This window comes from Physeter macrocephalus, chromosome 9 (assembly GCF_002837175.3).
Source record: "Physeter macrocephalus isolate SW-GA chromosome 9, ASM283717v5, whole genome shotgun sequence".
Classification (NCBI taxonomy): Eukaryota; Metazoa; Chordata; class Mammalia; order Artiodactyla; family Physeteridae; genus Physeter; species Physeter macrocephalus.
In genome coordinates, this window is record NC_041222.1 from 11,782,533 (window position 1) to 11,802,203 (window position 19,671).

General features: G+C 47.1%; 1 protein-coding gene across 1 annotated transcript in view; it reads right to left on the bottom strand.

Annotated features, from left to right (window-relative positions):
• The window catches only part of RGS3 (regulator of G protein signaling 3), a 131,102-nt gene that overhangs the window by 106,271 nt on the left and 5,160 nt on the right, over positions 1-19,671 (bottom strand). Inside the window, exons 2-5 of the mRNA XM_007109478.3 lie at positions 10,139-10,189; positions 7,418-7,476; positions 6,273-6,367; positions 5,226-5,294 (exon numbers count right to left, since the gene is read on the bottom strand). Of these exons, the coding sequence (XP_007109540.1) occupies positions 5,226-5,294; positions 6,273-6,367; positions 7,418-7,476; positions 10,139-10,189 (274 nt within the window). The remainder of the gene's footprint in view (positions 1-5,225; positions 5,295-6,272; positions 6,368-7,417; positions 7,477-10,138; positions 10,190-19,671) is intronic.

Genomic DNA, 19,671 nt, shown 5'->3' on the forward strand with positions numbered 1-19,671 from the left:
CCCCGCAACGGGAGAGGCCACAACAGTGAGAGGCCGCGTACCGCAAAAAAAAAAACAAAAAAACAAAAAAAAAAGAGTTAAGCCAAAGAGAAGGAAAGGAAGAGCATTTCAGGCAGAGGGAACAGCTGGTACAAAGGCTCAGAGGTAAGGCTTCATGGAACATTCAAGGGCAATAGTACAGCCAGCCCTCCGTATGAAAGGATGCAGAACCCATGGATACGGAGGGCCAACTATACTATACCACTTTATATAAGGGACTTGAGCATCCATGGATTTTGGTATCCACGGGGGTCCCGGAACAAATCCCCCATGGACACAGAGGGATGGCTGTACTTGGCTCAGTTTACTTTTGAGCACAGGGTAGGAGACCCGCTACAAAATGAAAATGCATTATTTGAAGGGAATGTACTTTAATTCTCTCTCTCAGGGGCTTAAACTATTTCTGTGACAGACTTATCCCATTTAATCTCAATTTATTTTTAATTTGATGGCTTAAATCGCACAATATTTTTCCAATCATTTTTTCTTTCCTTAAGCTCAGTCCCCATCTCTGGTCACAAGCTTTCTAACTTTCTGGCACTGCACTTGGCACTGAGGTTGTTTATAAAATAGTTTAAAGGAAAGAGCACAGGGTACCCAGGATAGTGTGCGACACACAGCAAGCAGCCTCTCCATATACGTAATTACTATTAGCATAAAAGATTACGTTTTTCAAACATATGCTTTGTGTGTTTTGGGGTTTTTTTAACTTGGTGCATAACATTACAATTCTCTCTAAGATTGTTCTCTGACCACAAGTTCTGAAAATGCTATGATTGACACTAGAAGCTTCAGTTTGGCTTTTACCATATCATCAAACAAAACTTTTAAGTAGTTCAGTTCCATAGTCAGTGATATTAAGGAGTTACTGTTAATTTTTAAATGTGATAATTGCATTGTGGTTGTTTTCTTAAGCCATCTTTTAGAGATTTATATAGCTGAGATGAGATGATGTCTGGGATTTGCTTTAAAATAATCCACTGGAGGAGGGGAAAGTGGGTGAGGGCATAAATGAAATAAAATTGGCCATATATTGATAATTGATGAAGCTGGGATATGAGTATGTGAGGGTTTATTACATACTATTTTCTAACTTTGCATATGTTTGAAAATGTCTATAATTTCTTTAAAACTCACAGAACCTGCAAGCCAAAAGAAATCTTTGAGATCACTGCATTTTACAGGTGAAGAAAATGAGGCCAGAGAAGGGAAGGGACCTATCCACAGTCTCACGGCGAGTTGGAGCTAAGCCAAAATCTACTGCTCTGAGGTCTGGTTCTCCTCAGCTCCCACCAAGAGCTGAAATCACTGTGTGAGCTGAAATCAGCCAGCACCCCCAGAACTTCCTTGTAGATCATCTTGCTTCTCTAATACAAATTTACAGCCATAACTGGAAGGATCATGAGAATTCATGAAACAGATGCTCCCTTTTCATTTCCTATTAGTTTCAGAACGTAACTGACGGGACTTCCCTAGCAGTCCAGTAGTTAAGACTGCGCTCCCAACGCAGGGGGCAGGGGTTCGATCCCTGGTCAGAGAACTAGATCCCGCACGCCGCAACTAAAGCCCGCATGCTGCAACTAAAAGAGCCCACATGCCACAACTAAAAGAGTCTGTGTGCCGCAACTAAAGATCCCTCATCCTGCAACGAAGAGCCCACACGTGGCAACAAAGATCCCGCGTGCCGCAACTAAGACCCAGCGAGGCCTAAATAAACAATTTTTTTTAAAAAATGTAACCGCCACATATTCAGCTGGATGATTTATATAAAACTACATTATAAATGCTATGAGAGGTAGCCTGAGGCCTGAGGCACAAGTGTACTGACACAGAAAGGGTGTGGCTTTGGAGCCCCTTATCACCTGGGTGAGCTGGTCAAGTGTACTATAATGTGGTTTGGCACCAGGCTACCTGGATTTGCATGTTGTTTTCACCACGTGCTGGCTGTGTTACCTTGGGCAAGTTACTTAACCTCTCTGTGCCTATAAAAGAGAGACATCAATAATGCCTACTTTATATGGTGTTGTGAGGATTAAATTAGATAACGCATGGAATATGCTTAATGTCCACACACTTAGTGGACATTAAGTGATTAATAAATATGAGGTATTATATAACCTTGGGCAAGTTCCTTAGCCTTCGTAAATCTCAGTTTTCTCTTCTCTGAAGAGAGAGACAGTAATAATTCCTACCTCTCAGGGTCACTGTGAGGATTAAATGAGATAATGTATGTAAAGTGCTTGGCACAGAGAAGAGTTCATAAATGTTTGTTTCCTTCCTTCTGTAATTGTCCTTCATGTTGCGAAGTTGCATGTCCGGCCTTCATCCTTCGGAGAAGCACAATTTGATCTGAGAGTGCTCGGCAGGGCAGAAGTTTCCGGCAAGTGTCCTGTCTGTCTCCTCCAGCTCAGAGGTCTTCTCACTCCGGTATGGATCAATACTATGCCTCCCACCCACTGAGCCGGTCACTGCGGTGCTGGCACCTTGGGCAGGGCCATCTGTTGGGAAAGCAGGTCTGCCTGAGCCTGCTCTGTCCCTCTTGAGCTTCGGGTTGGGACTGGGACCACGAGTTTGCCTGTGTTTTGTTTAATAAGGAATCTCACTTTCCCAAAATAGGCAACAAGCGGAGACACTGCCTCTGTCATGCTGCCTCACTGGGCGCTGACTCACTTCCCCCAGCCTCACTTTCTTTTCCAAAAACCTCCAAGTGCACGGCTGCCCCTTCTCCAGCAGGCTCCGCCTGGCTCACTGTGCTCTCGCAGGAGAGTGGTCACAGCAGAGGGAGCGGTGACTCCCAGTTTGGTGTCTGCCTCCGTCCAGAAGGCTCGCCAGGCGTCCTTCCGTCTCTCCGCCACTCCTCCTGTCTCCTTCAGGGCTTTCCCTTCCTGTGCCCATCCCTTCAAGGCTGGATTCTGACCCTTAGTCCTTGGCACCCACTGTCTTCCTGGGTGGTCTCACCTGCTCAAAATTTCACCCACCACCTTGGCGGGCACGGCTCCCACATCTCCACAGACCTCTCTCCCCCCGAGCTCTGGGTCAGCAAAGGCAACCCTCGTACACAGCTCTCAGCTGGCTGCCCTCCGGGCACCTCCATCTCACCATATCCACAGCTGCTTCCCCTTCCCCTCTGGTACACTCTGGCTTAGCTGGAGACGTCACCAGCTACCCAGAAGTTATCCTTGACTTCTCCCACTGCTCTCACAGCCAGATCACCGCTAAGTACTATTGGTTCAAGCTCCTAAATATATCCTGGGTCTGTCTCCCTCCTCTCTATCCCTAAATCATCTCTCTCACAGAGTCACCACAAGAATCTCCCAGCTCCTCCCCAACCTCCAAAAGACCTACCAGAGTGATAGATCTAGAATACACATCTGTCATTCCCCTGATCAACACCCTTCAGTATCTCCCCATCACCAGATTCCCAAACACCAAGCTGGCTGCATGAGGTTCACCCTGAGAACTTGAGTAAGTGCAGATTCCTAGGCCCTGCCCGTGAAAATTTGGACTTAATCAATCTGATGTGTTACCTGGGAACCTATGTTCCTCACCAGCATCCCAGGTGTTCTGATGCATAGCCAGGACTGAGAACTACTGGCCCTTCTGAGAAAATTCACACTCCAAAGAAACCCTACAGAATCATCCGATGTGGTTTATGCCAGCCTCTGCATCTTATCTCCAGTCAGTCCCTACTTTGTAATTGACCCTCCAGCAACACCAATGAGTTTGCAGATCCCTCTCCACTCCTGCCCTGCCCTCTGCACTCTACTGGTTGAGACTGAAGACTCTAGGGTCTAAACACCTGGGTTCCCATCTTGCCCCTGCTGTTCACTGGCCATGCGACCTTAGGCAAGTAACTCCCTTTCCTAGCTTCAGTTTCCTTTCCTGAAAACTTAAGACAAAAACATACTTTCCTTAGAGCTGTTTTAAGAACTAAATGAGATAATGCACTGTTAAACCCCGGCTTGTGGTCAACACCCAGTAAACGATTGCTCTTGTTTATGATATCAGTAAACGATAAAGTATCAGTAAACGACACTCTATTGAAAGACAAATCTTTCATTATGAAAGCTGAGGAAGGCTCAACTTTAAAAGCATACTAGCTATCAAATTTCGGGTACCAAAAAGCACTGAGCCCAAAAATATTTTCTGGGTCTAAGCTGGTGAGTTGAGCTGATTTTCATTCACTTAGGCCCTTTTCCGGTCACCATTCTGTTCTACGATTATTGGACAAATGTTACTGGCCACAGAGTCTCCCAGATTTCTTGGGCTGCACCAGCTGAATGAGCCCCTGCAGCTCACAGCAGGCCATGCAGTCAAGTGCTCTCACCCACTTCCATTCCCTTCCCTTAGCAGCTGGTTCTCACCCTCACCACCCAGCACTCTTCCCCTGCTCTGTACTGACCGCCATTACTAACGACCACATCCGCCTCCTGTGTCCTGGGCTGCCTGAAACCTGTTAGGTTTCTCCTGCACAAAACTCTGCACCTCCTAAACTGGCCTCCTCATGGCAGCCTGAGCCCACTGCACGTGTTCCTGCCTCTTTGCCTTTGCTCATGCTGTGCTCCTGCCTGCAATGCCCTTTCCAGCCTACTCTCCTTGTCTTCTTCTTGAGCTCTGCCCCAAGTTCAAAATCCCACTTTTTGCATGAAGCCTTCCTAGATCGCCTCAGCCCATGATGAACTCTCCTTCTTCCCACACTTGCTGTCCTATTACTCATTTTGTTCTTTTATTCCTTCAACCAATAATCACCAAACATCTACATGCTAGGCACTGGGTACAGTGGTGACTAAGAGAGAAATGGACCCATTTTTCATGGAGCTTCTGCTCCTGTGGAACTGAGCCTGTGTGTATTGTGACTGTAATTTGCCTCCATGCAGAGCCTGGTGTCCTCTTCTGAAAGTAGGTGCCTTAGGAGCAGAAGCCACATGTAGGCTGGTTGGCATCCCAGTGGCCAGCACAGTGTCTTATTGATACCAAGGGCTCAGCAAATTTACGTTGGTAACATGATCCTTGGCATCACCTGGAGTGACGGGGACTCAGGGCAGTGGCAGCCTCTCAAGCTTAGCCACCACCATTCATTTATCCAACAAGCACTAACTGAGCCCCTTCTGTATGCTGGCCACCTGGCTGCCACCCATGAGCCCAGAGCAGGATCTCCCCTCCAGCTCAGCAGTTCTTCCCCTCACCTGGAGTCACCTGCCCTGTTCCACACTGTGACCAGAAGGCGCTTCTGTTCGTCTTCCTCTTGGACAGGACTGCAAAGCAAACCAGACAGTCAGTGTGTTAGCAGGGCCGAGCTCCAGTCCAGACCCACAGAGTCCATCATCATGGCAAATTCTGGAAATAACCTGAACACCAACCATAAGGAGCTGGTTAAATAAACTAGAGCACAAATAGTGTGGGAGGTGACTATTTATATTCATGAAAGAGTTCACATTACATTGTTAGGGATGAAAAGGAGGTTACAACACAATACTATAGAACAATTTCATCTTTGGAAACACACACCCACACAAATTCAAAGATCTGAAAAGAAATACCACAAAACATATCAGTGAGGAGCAGGGCTAGGAGTGTTTTCTCTCTTCTTCTTCTTGTTTACCTATATTTTCTATTTTTCTACAATAAGCAAAATTACCTTGTGTCGTAAGGAAAATAACAAAATATGATTAGTTTTCACTAATAGGAAAATACAAAATGTCCATTACCTTCCCATTGGCCCCAGAGTTCAGGGATGAGGGGAAGAAATAATAATAACAGTAACACCTGATGCTCTGTGTTATACTGTCTCATTTACACCTCCGCTCTCTGAGGTTGGTACGTTATTAGCCCCATTTTACAAATAAGGAAGCCAAGACTCAGAGAGGTTAGCAAGTTGGGGACGGGTGGGAGGGGAGGCAAAACATCCCTCAGCGTGGAAAATTCCTTCTGCTAAAGGAGAAAGTTTGTCCCGAGGCACAGTGGGAAATTGCCTACTTTTTTCGGGGGCTGCCAGCCTCAGGCTGGACATTTCAGTTATGATAACCAGCCATATGACACCATATCACTGTGGACCTTGCTGCTGGGCCAGGTGCCAGGGATGCAAGGACACAAGTAAATGAGAAAACAAAGATATCCTTTAGAAGTCACTGTTTTTCTGCTTAGATCTGATTCTAGATTTGGCAAACAGAGCTGTTTCCAGATAAACACTCCTTCCCTATGCTCTCGAGGGCCCAGCTGCTCCAGCCTCTTACAAGAAGAAGTGCTCATGGAAGACTGGGTCTCTGCAGTCTGGAATGGTCTGCGTCTTCTGACAGCATAGTCGATTATCTTCGGGGACCAAAGAAATCTTGAATCGGAGAAAAGTAAGGGTTAGCCGATCTCAGAGCCATGTAATCACCTAACCCCAGTGGCTGACTCTGCACATCTCCAAGCTAAAGGCTTCCCAAGTGTTCTTCAAACCAGCTTCTGCAGAGGACAGAGTGGAGTCCTCAATCAAATGCCAGGAAAGAAAGAGGAGCCCTGGGCTGGAGGCACCGCAGTCAGATGCCAGGACAGGGCCTCATAGGGGTGGTACCCAGGAGGCAGCGCCAGGCCCAGGCAGAGACGGGGTGCAACTTGACCATCTCTGCTCTTCCTCCAAGCACAAGGCCTCTTCTCTTCTAAGTTCCCAGCAGCTGCTGAGTGCTCCCTTCCCAGGAGGCTCCAGGCCAGCCTCTCCCAAGGCCCCCCACCCATGCTCTCGTCCTAGTGCCATGCATCCCCCGCCGCAGGTTCCCACCCCGCTCCTAACCTTGTCCCAGCCCACAGGGGCCTCTGAGCAGCCTGGCAGCTTCGGGAAGAAGGCAGAGTGGTGCATCAAAGCCTGCACCTGACATCTGGCTGCCACACTCTGGGAGGCGCCTGGCCTTTGGCTCCGGCTGGAAGTAGGCCCCCTGCCCCTGTGGGGCCTCTGTCTTCACTGCAAGGGCTCCTTTCAGATGGATCCTCCAGCCCTCAGAGACACTCCCTCTACCCCACCACCCAAACTGCCACCCTGCCTCTAGTTTTGGGGAAGGGAGGGGTGAAGATGTTGCTTTTCACCAGAGGGCTTGGGATTGCCTGTAGATTTCCATCCACCACACGCTCACCGTGCTCACCTACGGGGTGATGCACAAGCTCACCCGTAAGATTCCAGAGCTTGCAGGAAGCCCTAGAGACCGAGCCAGGCTAAGGGAAGGGGGTCCATCTTAGCTCAGGGCCTTGTCACTAGGCTTAATAAACGCCTACTGACCAAATGATGTAACCACAGCTGCCACCTCGAATGACCCGAAGCCCACAGGTGTGCTGGGACCTTGGAACTCAGGCCGGTGATGTGGTCCCTCACCACGCTCCACCCCACCTCCAGCTCATCATATACCTTCACGTAGGAATCACAGACGCCAGGCTCCTTGCTCATCAGGCCTTTGCCTTCTATGACTAAACAGAGAATTAAAATGTTGGAGTGGGTGGGTGGGAAGGATCGTTACCATACTCTTAATCTACATACCAACCACTGGATATTACCCCCTCTCTGGTCTAGCCCACTCCCACCATCTCCCACACTCAGGCAGCACCTTCACCGAGGCATTATAGGATGCTTTCAATTCCCTGACTCCCTGAAAGGGAATGTAGTTTATGGAGTCCAACCCCTCATTCAATGGTGAAGATGAGGCTATGAAGGGCATCCAAAGACAGTAAGAAACGTGCCCAAAGTCACAGAGCAATGGGAATGACAGAGCTTGGTTTAGATCCCTGTCTCTTGACTCCCAGTCCAGTGCTCCTTCCACCACACAAGACTGCCTCCTGGGATGGAAGGGCCAAGTTGGAGGACATAGTCATGTGAGCCAGAGCAAGTTGCTTCACCCAGGAGACTGAATTTGCCATTTGGTAATGGGTCAGTGACAATAATGGGCTAGTGATAATAATATCCACTTCACAGGGTAGTTGTGCAGATTAAATGAGATCACGTGTCTAAGGTGCTTAGTAGAGTGCCTGGCAAGGTAACTGCTCAAGAAAGGTTTGCTAAAGAAAACAAGACTAAATAAAGGCAAGGGATTGGGGGGTGGGGTGCAGGGTGCAGGTCTGGCCACGAAAGCAAGTGTGGCTTGTTTGCCTGAGGTCTGTAGAAAGTAGACAGTGGACCTAACAGAAGCTGAGCTTCTTTTCTATTTTCTTTTCTGTTCAGTTTTAATTGAGCCCTAGGGCTTGGCTCAGATGGAGCCCCTGTAGTCTGAGGCGTGAGGCCTGGGAAGCCAAAGGAGAGAGGGGAACAGGCTGAAAGTGATGAAGGGCCTAAGACTGGGGTGAAGCCAAAGCAAACTGTGCAGGACAAATGGACCGGGGGAGGCCAAGATGCACTCGGCAAAAACTGTTTGCACAGCTGGAGTCAGGCTCTGGCAGGCAAAGAACCCCCGTCTGCTGGTCCTTGGGAAGTTCACCTTGGGCCCCCCAAGGCCAAGATTGGAGGACCCCAGGCGCCTGCTGGTCTCCTCTGCCTGGTATCCTAGCAACTGCTCCTGCGTGAGACCTTCTTGTGGGTGTGGTTCTTGAGGGCGGGATCCAGGCCTGATGAACCCCTTGGTCTACCTGTGCCCCCGTGGAGTTGAGGCAGACATGGTCCCCACCCTCGCTACACTCCCCCGTCTACTGAAGGAGACAGATCCTGGACACACCAGGGTGACACAGTGTAGTCAGGACTGTGATGAGGACACAGAGGAGGAAGCAACAAACTCAGCCCTGCAGGTGGGTCAGGGGGTGATTCCTGAGGGGAAAAAGTGAGCCAAAATGAGCCTTCCTTCCTGAGTCTTAATGAGATTAAGGCAGGCATATTTCTTACAAAATCAGAGGAAGGGAGACCTATTCTTCAAAAGGAGTTCAAACAGAAGGCAGGCTCAGACGCAAGGAACAGCGGGTGCGAAGGCAGGGGCATAAGCAAGCATGATGCATTGGGGGGCAAGGAGGGCACAAAACCGGACAGAACAGGGGGCGGAAGGTGCCTTGAACAGCAAGAGCCAGGGAGGCTGGAGAGACAGGCAGGGCCTGCTGGCCCAAACAGAAGAGCCGGGTCACGACAGAAGCTCAGTAACTATTTGTGTGCTGGATAGAAGGACAAACAAATGGATAAATGGCAGGTAAAGTATAAAATCCTCTGGGTGGCACATCAGACCTTCATGGCCCGGTCTCAGCTCACCCCTGCACCCCTTCCTGTGCTGCGCCACAGGCACGTTAGACAGTCCTCAAGGGCATCGTGCTCTCTCTGACCCCAGGCCTTCGCATCTGCAGCTCCCCCAGCGTGAAGCGCCCGGCCCTCCTGCTCCCCTCTGCCTGGCTCAGGCTCGGTCCTCCTTCAGGATGGAATGTGGGCATCGCCCCCTCTGCCAAGCCTTCCTGCCATCCTATCAGCACCACCCAGACAGAGGTGGGTGCTTCTCCTTGGTGTCCCCAGCCCCTAGCACCAGGCCAATGCTCAATCACTATTTTTGGAATTTATGGTTTTCTATCTTATTTAACAAATACTAATATAGGGTTTACCACATGCTGGGCGCTGTCCTAAGTACTTTACTAATATTGACTCCTTTAATCCTTGTCACATCCCATAAGATAGGTACTTTTATTGCCATCCAGCAGATGAGAAACTAAGCTTGCTTAAGGTCACTTGGCAAGAAAGTATCAGAGTCGGGATTCAGACACGAGCAGTCTGGTTCCAAAGGTGGCGACCTTAGCCGTGACACTGCCATCAATGAACGAATGAATGGATGAGAAAAAGAGAAAGAGAGAAGAAAGGAAGGAAGAAAGACGAGAGGAAGGACAGGGAAGCTCTTCTGTGGCCCTGCTCCACTGGGGCCAAGGAGGATGCTGAGGTGCCCGGGGACAGCTCCAGCCTGCTGTGGACTCCACCTGCGTCGGAGCAGGACCGGGGAAATGTCTCTAGGAGTCCCAAGTGAATACCCACTTTTTTTCAACAGACACATGGCAGGACACTATACAAAGATGAAAAAGTAGCCTTGGCCATGGTAATACCTCCACCCGGCCCTGGCTCCATGCAGGAGGCCAAGTAGCCCAGCCTTCCCTGGTGAGCCCGGCACACAGCCATACTCACTGTGGAGTAGCAGAACCTGGTCCTGGGCATCGATGGACAGCTTCAGCTGACCTGAGGAAACAACAAGAGAGACAGCTTCACCTCATTTCCTTGCCAGGTGAAAAATGGAGTGACATTGACGGGAATGTGCTTCTGTTCATGTGAAGCGATTCAAAGATTCATACAGTCTCTGGGTTGGAGGAGAGCTCAGAAGCCACCTAGTTAAGCCTCCTCACCACGTCAATACCTCCAGCGGTATTGATTTCCATCCTTACTCCCCCAGGTGATGGGGAGCTCACTACTTTACAAGGCAGCCCAGGTCAATGCTGGGGAGCTCTCACTGTTGGACAGCTGGAAAAGCTGTTGCATCCACATCTCAGTGAGGCTAGATTGGAGAGTTAAGGATCCTGGGTCTCAGTCAGAAGTCCATGTTGGGGGGTTGGCCAAAGCTTTCCAGCTGTGACAGACAGCTAGCTATGTTCTGGGAAGGCAATAACAATACAAGGACATACAATGAATGAGTTTGGGGAAAAGCAAAAGGAAAGAGATCAGCTGTGGGCAGAGAGATCCTTTGAAGTCAATGCTACTGCCCCCAGTCATTCCACAGAATCCTGACCTCCCTAAAGAAAAGCTAAGGAGGCTTTCTCTGACCTTGGCTTAGAGCCTTGCTACTCACAGTGAGGTCCAAGAACCAGCAGCACAAGAAGCATGTGGAAGATAGTTAAAAATTCAGCATCTCAAGCCCTGGCCCAGGCCTCCTGAATTCAGGGCTACAGTTTAACAATATCCCCAGGAAGTTGCATGCACATTAAAGGTTGAGGAGCCCTAGACCAGAGCACACTGAAGAGTCTCTGAACATGTTTCTAAGCTTAGAGATGGCCCTCTTAAGCAAGACACAAAAAAGCAGAGGCCACAGGGAAAAGATAGAAAAATCTGACTCCATAAAACTTTTTAAATGTCTGTTACAATTAAACATATCATAAACAAAGTTATGAGGCAACACAATAGAAAAACAAGCAAAGGATATTGAATTGGAAATTCAGCGATGACAAAATGGCCCATAAACATGCAAAAAGATGCTCAACTTCATGGAGATCTGAGACATGCAAATTACTAATAAAAAACCACCTTCCCCCAATCTGATTGGCAGATAATCTAAAAGACGATAATATCAAATGTTGGTAAAGATGCAGGAAAACAGATACCCTCATACCCCGTTGGAGGAAGTGTAAATGGAGGGTAATTTCTGACCATATCTATTAAATATAAATGTCCTTATCATTCAACCTAGCAATTATACTTCCAGGTAACTATCACAGACAAAAACTCAAGTGTGCACAAAGGCTGGCACCACAGCATTGTAAAAAATTGGAAACACCTGAAAAATCCATCCATATGAAAATGGTTAAATGAACGAACTATAGCTGTGTTGCGGGATAGTATGGGCTGATATAAAGAATGGGGGGGCAGTATAAGTCCTGGAATAGGAACATTATCGAGACACGTTTTTAAGTAGAACAAGCAAATTGCAGAACAATACACATGGTATATATTTCTGTGTGTGTGGTGTGCTGTGTGTGTGTGTGTGTGTGTGTCTTCTGAAAGGATGTCAAATTAAAAACAGTGATCACCTCTAGGGAAGAGACTGTGAATTGGAGGGAGGGAAGTCAAGAGGAATCTCAATCTATCACTACTGTATTTGTTGTAACAGAACAAATATATCCATGACCTATAGCACTTTTATAATTAAAAATAAACTAAAGAGGAAACACACAGACATAGAGAACAGACTTCTGGTTGCCAAGGGGGAGCAGGGGTAGGGGAGGGAAGGAATGGGAGTTTGGGATTAGCAGAGGCAAACGATTATATATAGGATGGATAAACAACAAGGTCCTACTGCATAGCACAGGGAACTATATTCAACATCCTGTGACAAACCATAATGCAAAAATATGAAAAAAATATATATATAACTGAGTCACTTTGCTATACAGGAGAAATTAACGCAACATAGTAAATCAACTATATTTCAATAAAACTTAAAAAAAAAACTAAAGAGGGGCTTCCCTGGTGGTGCAGTGGTTGAGAGTCAGCCTGCCGATGCAGAGGACATGGGTGGCAGCCCTGGTCCGGGAAGATCCCACGTGCCATGGAGCAACTAAACCCGTGTGCCACAACTACTGAGCCTGCGCTCTAGAGCCCACGAGCCACAACTACTGAGCCCACGTGCCACAACTACTGAAGCCACGTGCCTAGAGCCGGTGCTCTGCAACAAGAGAAGCCACTGCAATGAGAAGCCCACGTGCTGCAATGAAGAGTAGTCCCCGCTCATCGTAACCAGAGAAAGCCCGCGTGCAGCAACAAAGACCCAACACAGCCAAAAATAAATAGATAAATTTATTTTAAAAATGCAAAAAACAGAACATCAGGTCATCCTCACAGACACCCAGTGGCTCTCCAGCATGGATAGAGGAGAGATAGGACCACACTTCTCCTCCTCAATGACACGTGGAAAAATCTTCTCTCCATCCAATAGACTCCTCCTAGAACCTCCAGAAACCACTGAACTGGATCTACCCAGTGGACACAGGGGAAGGGCAGGGCTTCCCAGCCTGCAGCAAACCAGCACATCATCCAGAAAGCCCTGCATCTGCTCCATCCATGACAACGCTGTCTAGAAGTTATCTGCCTCTGCTTGATCACCTCCAGTGATGGAGAGCTCACTTCCCACAATGAGAGCCCTGTCCCTTTTGAGATAGATCTGATTGTTCCATGCTGCATCTTTACTGAGCCAAAAGTGGTCTCTCAGTACCTTTCATTGACTGGACCTCACTCTGCAGTCTCTGGGCTCTCTCCTTTACACCGAAGTCTGAAGTCCCTCCAGCATTCCTCATGGCACAGTTAGACACCTCTCATCATCCCAAATGTTCATCTCTGGACATGCCCCGTGAAACTGGACTGGGGGTTGGGGCTCGCGCTTAGTTGCTGGCTGGCAGAAGGGCAGGCATAGCACAGAAAGGAGGGAAACTCCACGTCTCATGGCTCTACAGCAGTCCACCAACCACTATGATCTTGCCCCTCATACTTTGGGGTGTTTAATCTACAGTCCCAAGCAATTCAGGCTGCAGCAAACCCTGGTCCAGCTCTTCACCCATCAGAAATCCCTGCCACTCTCCTGCCCAGGACACTGATCTCAGAAGCCCAGGAGGTCTGCTCCAGCCCCAGACCCAACTACCCTCCTCTCTCAGAGCCACAGTGTCCTCGGCGTGAGGTGGAGCTAATAATAGGGGTCATCGCACTTTCTGAGCTGTGTGGGGATCAGATAATGCTGGAGGGCAAGGAGGTCCTTGGATGAAAGGCGCCAGGAGAATCCATGGTATTATTAGTTCAAGGTCTGAGCAATTACCACTTTGGGGCTCCCTAGAGCTGAGAAGCCTCCTACAAAAACTGGGCCCAGATCCAGTGTGGGGTGGGAGAAGGAGGCTGGAAACAGATGAACAGGGCCAGCAGCCATGGACTGGATCTCATCAACCCAAAGGCATCTACAGTTAACATATTTTTTCTGAAACTGTTACAAGCGCAAAGCCGACTCGGGCCCAAACACATCTGGCTTTCCACAGCCGTGGGAACCACTGTGCTGCCCAACACCTATCACCTTCCAGCAGCCCTTTCCCAGAAATCAGAATCGAGAAATCTCCCGACACAAATGGTCACAATTCCATTTGAGAAACATCTGCCGGGCACCTGCACGAAGGCCTGAGGGAGGAAGGGCAGATCTGAACAGTGCCTACCCTCAGGGAACTCAGAGCCCAGTGGCTAGGACAGGGGCGTGAGCAAGGTCAAGGGTGGAGCTGCAGCAGAGGATGGGCCTGGGGTGAAGACTGACTCAGAAATCAGATGAGTCTGCACAGCTCCACGCAGCTCCTCTTCCAGGCCCTGCCTACACCCTGTAACAGCAGAGAAACCAGACCCAGCAGACCAAGCTCCAAGTCCCCAGGGCAGTACATACCCTACCCCAGCCCATTCTCAGGCTCACAGATGAGGGACGGCAAGATAAAGAATGAGAACCCTTCCCTTGGCCATGACTGTCCCCTCTGTCCTTCCCCTTAGTTCATTCCATCAAATGTCTAAGACTCCTGAAATCACCTTGCCCAACCTCCTCATTTGGTAGCCAGAACAGTCCTGCCCAGAGATGAAAGATGACTTGCCCTGGGCCCAGAGGGACCAGGGTAGACTGAGCCAGAACTAGAGACCAGAACTCTGCCCAAACCTTTCCTGTGCACTGAACTGGTTTTCCAGAACACTCACAGCCCTCTAACTATGCACCATGGCATCTGCCAATGCAACCCTGGGGTCCAGGAGCAGAGAGCGCCATCAGACACAGGACAAGGTTTGTCCTTTGCTTGAGAAGCCAAGAGAAAGCCCAAGAGAGGGTGGGCTCCAAGAAATGTCTTCAAGTCTAGAGAAATGAACCACCAGGAGGAGGGGAAGTCAGGTTGAATCCCTGGGGGCTTCAGCTGGTCTAGGTACCAGCTAATCAAGCCCCCCCAAATCTGTGGTCTTGTCAATATCCCTACTTTCTCCCTAGGCTCAGGGTGTGGCCTGAGAACATGCAGGAAGTTCAGGCTAGAGGGCCTGAAGTCATCCTCACCGGGTGTGGGGAGCCCCGGAGAGGGCACATCCCCAGTTCCCATGGGGCTACAGTTGGGCACCGACTCTGTCTGCAAAGGGTGGTGGTGACAGGTGCCCAGAGAGGCTGCAGGAGGTCACCAGGGAGCGGGGGCCCAGAGGTAAAGGGAGAACAGACGGGCCCCATATGGCAGGAAAAATACCGGATGAGAGTGAGCTTCAGAAAGTGCAGAGAAAGCAACGAACCCATGTTCTGCTGGGTACAGGACTTGGGGGTTTCGGACTCACTGGACACTATGGGAAAAAAGTTATAGAAGCCAGCGAAAGAAATTTAATCCGGCAGACCTTCCTAAATAGAGGGCCACAGGAAGATGAGCTCCGACTCTCAGGACACAGTCAGGAAGAGACCTACTCAGAAAATGAAGCAAGAAGATGGGGGCTGCACACCACTGCTGAACACAGGATCAGCAGGAATGTGTCCTAGAAGGAGCTCCCACCACCCAGAGGTGTGCGGAGACTACATTTATGAGGGACTTGCCTGGCTAGCATGGAGCAGCAGTCATCCCCAAATTCAATTCACCCCAAAAGCAATTCCCCATTTAAGGGCTGTCATGTGTTGAAAGCCACAGGAAGGAGGATGATAACAGGACAAACATACAAAGGAGGTTGGGTCTACATGGAGCCTGGCCAGCCGCTAACACTCAGAGAGGGTTATGCCCTGTTCATGCATTTCACTCTCTGCCTCTAAGGGAGAAACGGTAGTGGTGCTGGGGAACTGGAGCCACACAGCTCTCAGGATGTAGCCCTGTAGAATTTCAAGTGTTTTGTTTTGAGGAGGGAGAACCTTGAGTTCCATTTGGAGAAGCGGCCCTGGCTTTTGATGGTAAGTGCTGGCAGAACAAAAGTGAGGAGGGGGCTGCCGTGGTGGAATAAAAATCATGATGGGTCAATTCAACCCTGTTCATTTGACTCTCTGCTTCTTGTGAAACTTCATATTCATGTGGCTTCCCAAGCTGTTTTTCCTTCCAGAAGTAGATTGCTCTGCCAGCATAAGTCTGCTAACATCTTGACTGCAACCTACGTGAGAGACCCTCAGCAAAAACACCCAGCTAAGCCATCCCCAAACTCCTGACTCACAGAAACAGTGAGATAAAAAATGTTTGGTTTTTTAAGCCAATATGTAGTGGGATCACCTGTTATGAAGCAGTAGATAACTAATACATACCCATGTTGCCTCCACAATTGGGTGACATAAATCTGATCTCAGTTTTGAAGCAATTTTTCAATTTTAAAAATTGTTAAGAAAATACAGTTCTAAGATAAATCAGCATAGTATGACTAAGGATAAAGAAGACTCCCAGTTTTTGAGGTCCGTCATTTTCTTAATAAAGAATTTTGATAGATTTAAACCATACTCATTATCACCAAACTGCAAAATCTGGAAATGTCCCACATTAACCCAAGGACAGCCCAGCACATTCAAGAAAATGCTTTACCTGCAGAGCAAATGGTTTTCTTTTATACACATTTGTGTACAATACTATAATATATAGAAAATTCACATTATCCTGCATTTTCCAATTCTCCTTTAAGTTTTATTATAATAATTTAATCACATCTATAAAGTCATGTAAGTTTAATTCCAGAATTGTCAGTTTTATCACATTTTATAAATTACTCAGCATCTGTATCCATTTCATATTACAGGCTTCTCCAAAGTTAAGTATGTTATTATATAATGATTAGCACCTGTTATGTGCTTGCTAATAGCTTTGAGCCATACAATGGAGTCAATCATTTATTTTCATTATGCTTTTAAAATATTTATTTATTTATTTATTTATTTATTTTGGCTGCACCGGGTCTTAGTTGCGGCAAATAAGATCTTCTTTGCAGCATGTGGGATCTGTTGCAGCATGCAGACTTCTTAGTTGCGGCATGCAAACTCTTAGTAGCAGCATGCATGTGAGATCTAGTTCCCCAACCAGGGATCAAACCCAGGTCTCCTGCATTGGAGCATGGAGTCTTACTCACTGACCACCAGGGAAGTCCCCTATTTTCATTATGTTTTACATTTTCATTATTTTTTTCACTATCAAATGAAGTTTTCCAGCAGAACAAGTCTAATATGAAAAACACAATAGAGGAAGCATGTATCTCTAAGCAAAGCATTTTGGAATCATTAAGACCTAGTTTGGGTCCTGGTTCCACCACTGATGATCCTTAATCACTACATCCTCAGTTTTCTCATCTGTACAATGGAAAGAATAATAATAATACAGCCCTAATAGAGCTGTTGTAAAAGTTGGAACTAATATCAGTGAAGCACCTGGCAAATAGAAGGCATTCCCACTGAAATGACAATAGGAAGGGAGGAAGGAAGAAAAAGAAAAAAAACAAGTCAGAAAAATTAGAAAATATATGTAGGGGGCTTCCATTCCTGGGATGACAGACTCACTGAGGAAATCTAGAAAAACTAGACAAAATATTTAAAATCAGCTTCTTGGAGATGTAACAAGATAGAGAGGAACTACGAAGCAGGATCTGGGGGGATGGAGGTCCATGCAATTAAGTTTACTGTTTTTCTGGGCTAATTTTCTCCTGGGGGTATTTACAAATTCCAGAGGTAACAAAGTCTGATAGCCTGAGCAGAGTTTCTTGCCTCTTGGGCTGGAGGAACAGGAGTTGGAGACCAGGGCCTGCCAAGAAGTGGGGGCCTTCTGCACCCCTACATTTTGGGTTGGAGCCCCAAAGGGTTGCTCCTTAGGAACAGAGTAAACCATGGTCACAGTTCTTCAAGGGACTGCAGCTCACCTCAATCTGAGTCCCTAACATTGAATTAAGATTATTCCAGATGCTAGTGACCTCCAGCAACTGACAGAAACAAATAAAGATCTTTTTAAAGACGATATCATCCCAGGTCTGCATTAAGAAGAAAAAAATAACAAGTCTGTGCCTGCCGTTTGTAACAGACACGGCACACCTAAAATGTAAAGAAACAGAAAGATTGAAAGAAATAGGACGGAAAAAGATATGCCAAGCAATTATTAACCAAAAGAAGGCTGGGTATCTATGTCAATCTCAGGAAAAGTGGACTTTGTCTCCACTAGAAATGAAGAGAAGACTTCATAGCAATAAATGAAGACCAGAATAATAAGAGTTTCAACTCATCAGAAAGATAATGATTCTAAATTTGTATGTTCTTAATATTGCTTCAAAATATATAAAGGAAAAAAATGACAGAACTCTAATGAGAAATAGATAAATTTATAATCATAGTAGGAATTTTAACACACTTCTCTCAGTAACTGATGGGGGGGGAGGAAATCAGCAAGGATATAGAATATATGAATAGCATAAGTAGTAAACTCGACCTAAACCTGACATATGCAAAGAACACTACACCCACTTACTTCAGATCTTTTCAAGTACACACAGAACATTTATAAAAGCTGAGCCATCAAAGGACTGAATGGATGCAGAGTACATTCTCTGCATAAAGGTAAAATAAGGAACAAAAAAACTACTAAAATCCCCAGTATTTGGAAATTAAGAAATATAATTCCAAATAACCCATGGATTCAAGAAGAAATTACTTGAAAATTAGAAAACATTTTGAACTGAATGATAAAGAAAAAAACTATTTACATATCAAACATGAGGCTTCTGGATATTGGCAATCCAGAAGCCAATCCCCAGTGAAAGTTACACAGTATTTGCTTCACAATAAATCACTGAACTGCACATCATTTGGAGGGACACTTTTCTGTATGTGTGTTATATTTCATAATAAAAAGTGTTTTTAATAAAGAACAGAGAGAGCAGAACTGGAAAAGAAAACAAAGGGTTATCAACAGCCCAGACTTTGAGAATTTCTGAATGCTCCCAAGCAAATGGACTCCAAATGACAGGAAAGCCAATAAATGCTGAGGCCCCTGACCAGCAAATGACAAGCTCTTGAGAAATGGTTGGATGGGTTTCCCCATCGTCCTGGGCTCAGAGCAGCCGGGCGAGACAGGGGCAGCTGGCAGGGACATGTCGCAGGCCTCAAGTTCAGGGCCTGACTTCACACTGCCCAACACATCATCCTGCTTGGCATCTGTTCCCAAGCTTCATTCTCACTACAGAAAATGGACTTTTTATCTCTGTGGCTTCTAATGAGAGGCAGAGAAAGGAGAGGGACAGGTCCCAGCTAATATTGTACTATCACAACAAACATAGAAAAACAAAGAAAATGCCCACCAAATTAACAACATTCCTTAGTCTACTCTGCCTGCAGAACCACATCTTTCTGACTTCCTTCTAGCAAACCCAAGATTCCAGGCACTTTCTCTAGAGCTTACAGGCAGAGCCACTACCCACAGCTTTCATTTGGGTATAACCGTTCTAAAGAGAGTTAGGTTGTGTCACCGAACGGCCACAGCTCCCTGCAGCCCTCAGAACGTGTCCAGCCTGCCTATCACCTCCTGGCTCAGACACCCTGGAGGAAAGGCAAGCTGTTCTCTCCCATGACCACTCACCACATTCAGGCCCTGGACCAAATCCCAGGTAAGTTAATTATCTGTTGCCTCAGGCAATCTAATAAGTTGGTATTCTTTCAAGAAGATATGCTTTAAATATTTATCAAACATTTTTATGAATTTAGGTTTATATTTTCTATATAAAATATTATGCCTAAATTCGTATGGAAAATCAAGCAACCCAAGATAGTCAAAACAATCTTGAATAAGAAGAACAAAATTGAAGGAGTCACACTTCCCAATTTCAAAACTTACTACAAAGCAACCGTTTTCAAGACAGTGCGATACTGGCATAAGAATAGACAAACAGGGCTTCCATGGTGGCGCAGTGGTTGAGAGTCCGCCTGCTGATGCAGGGGACACGGGTTCGTGCCCCGGTCCGGGAAGATCCCACATGCCGCGGAG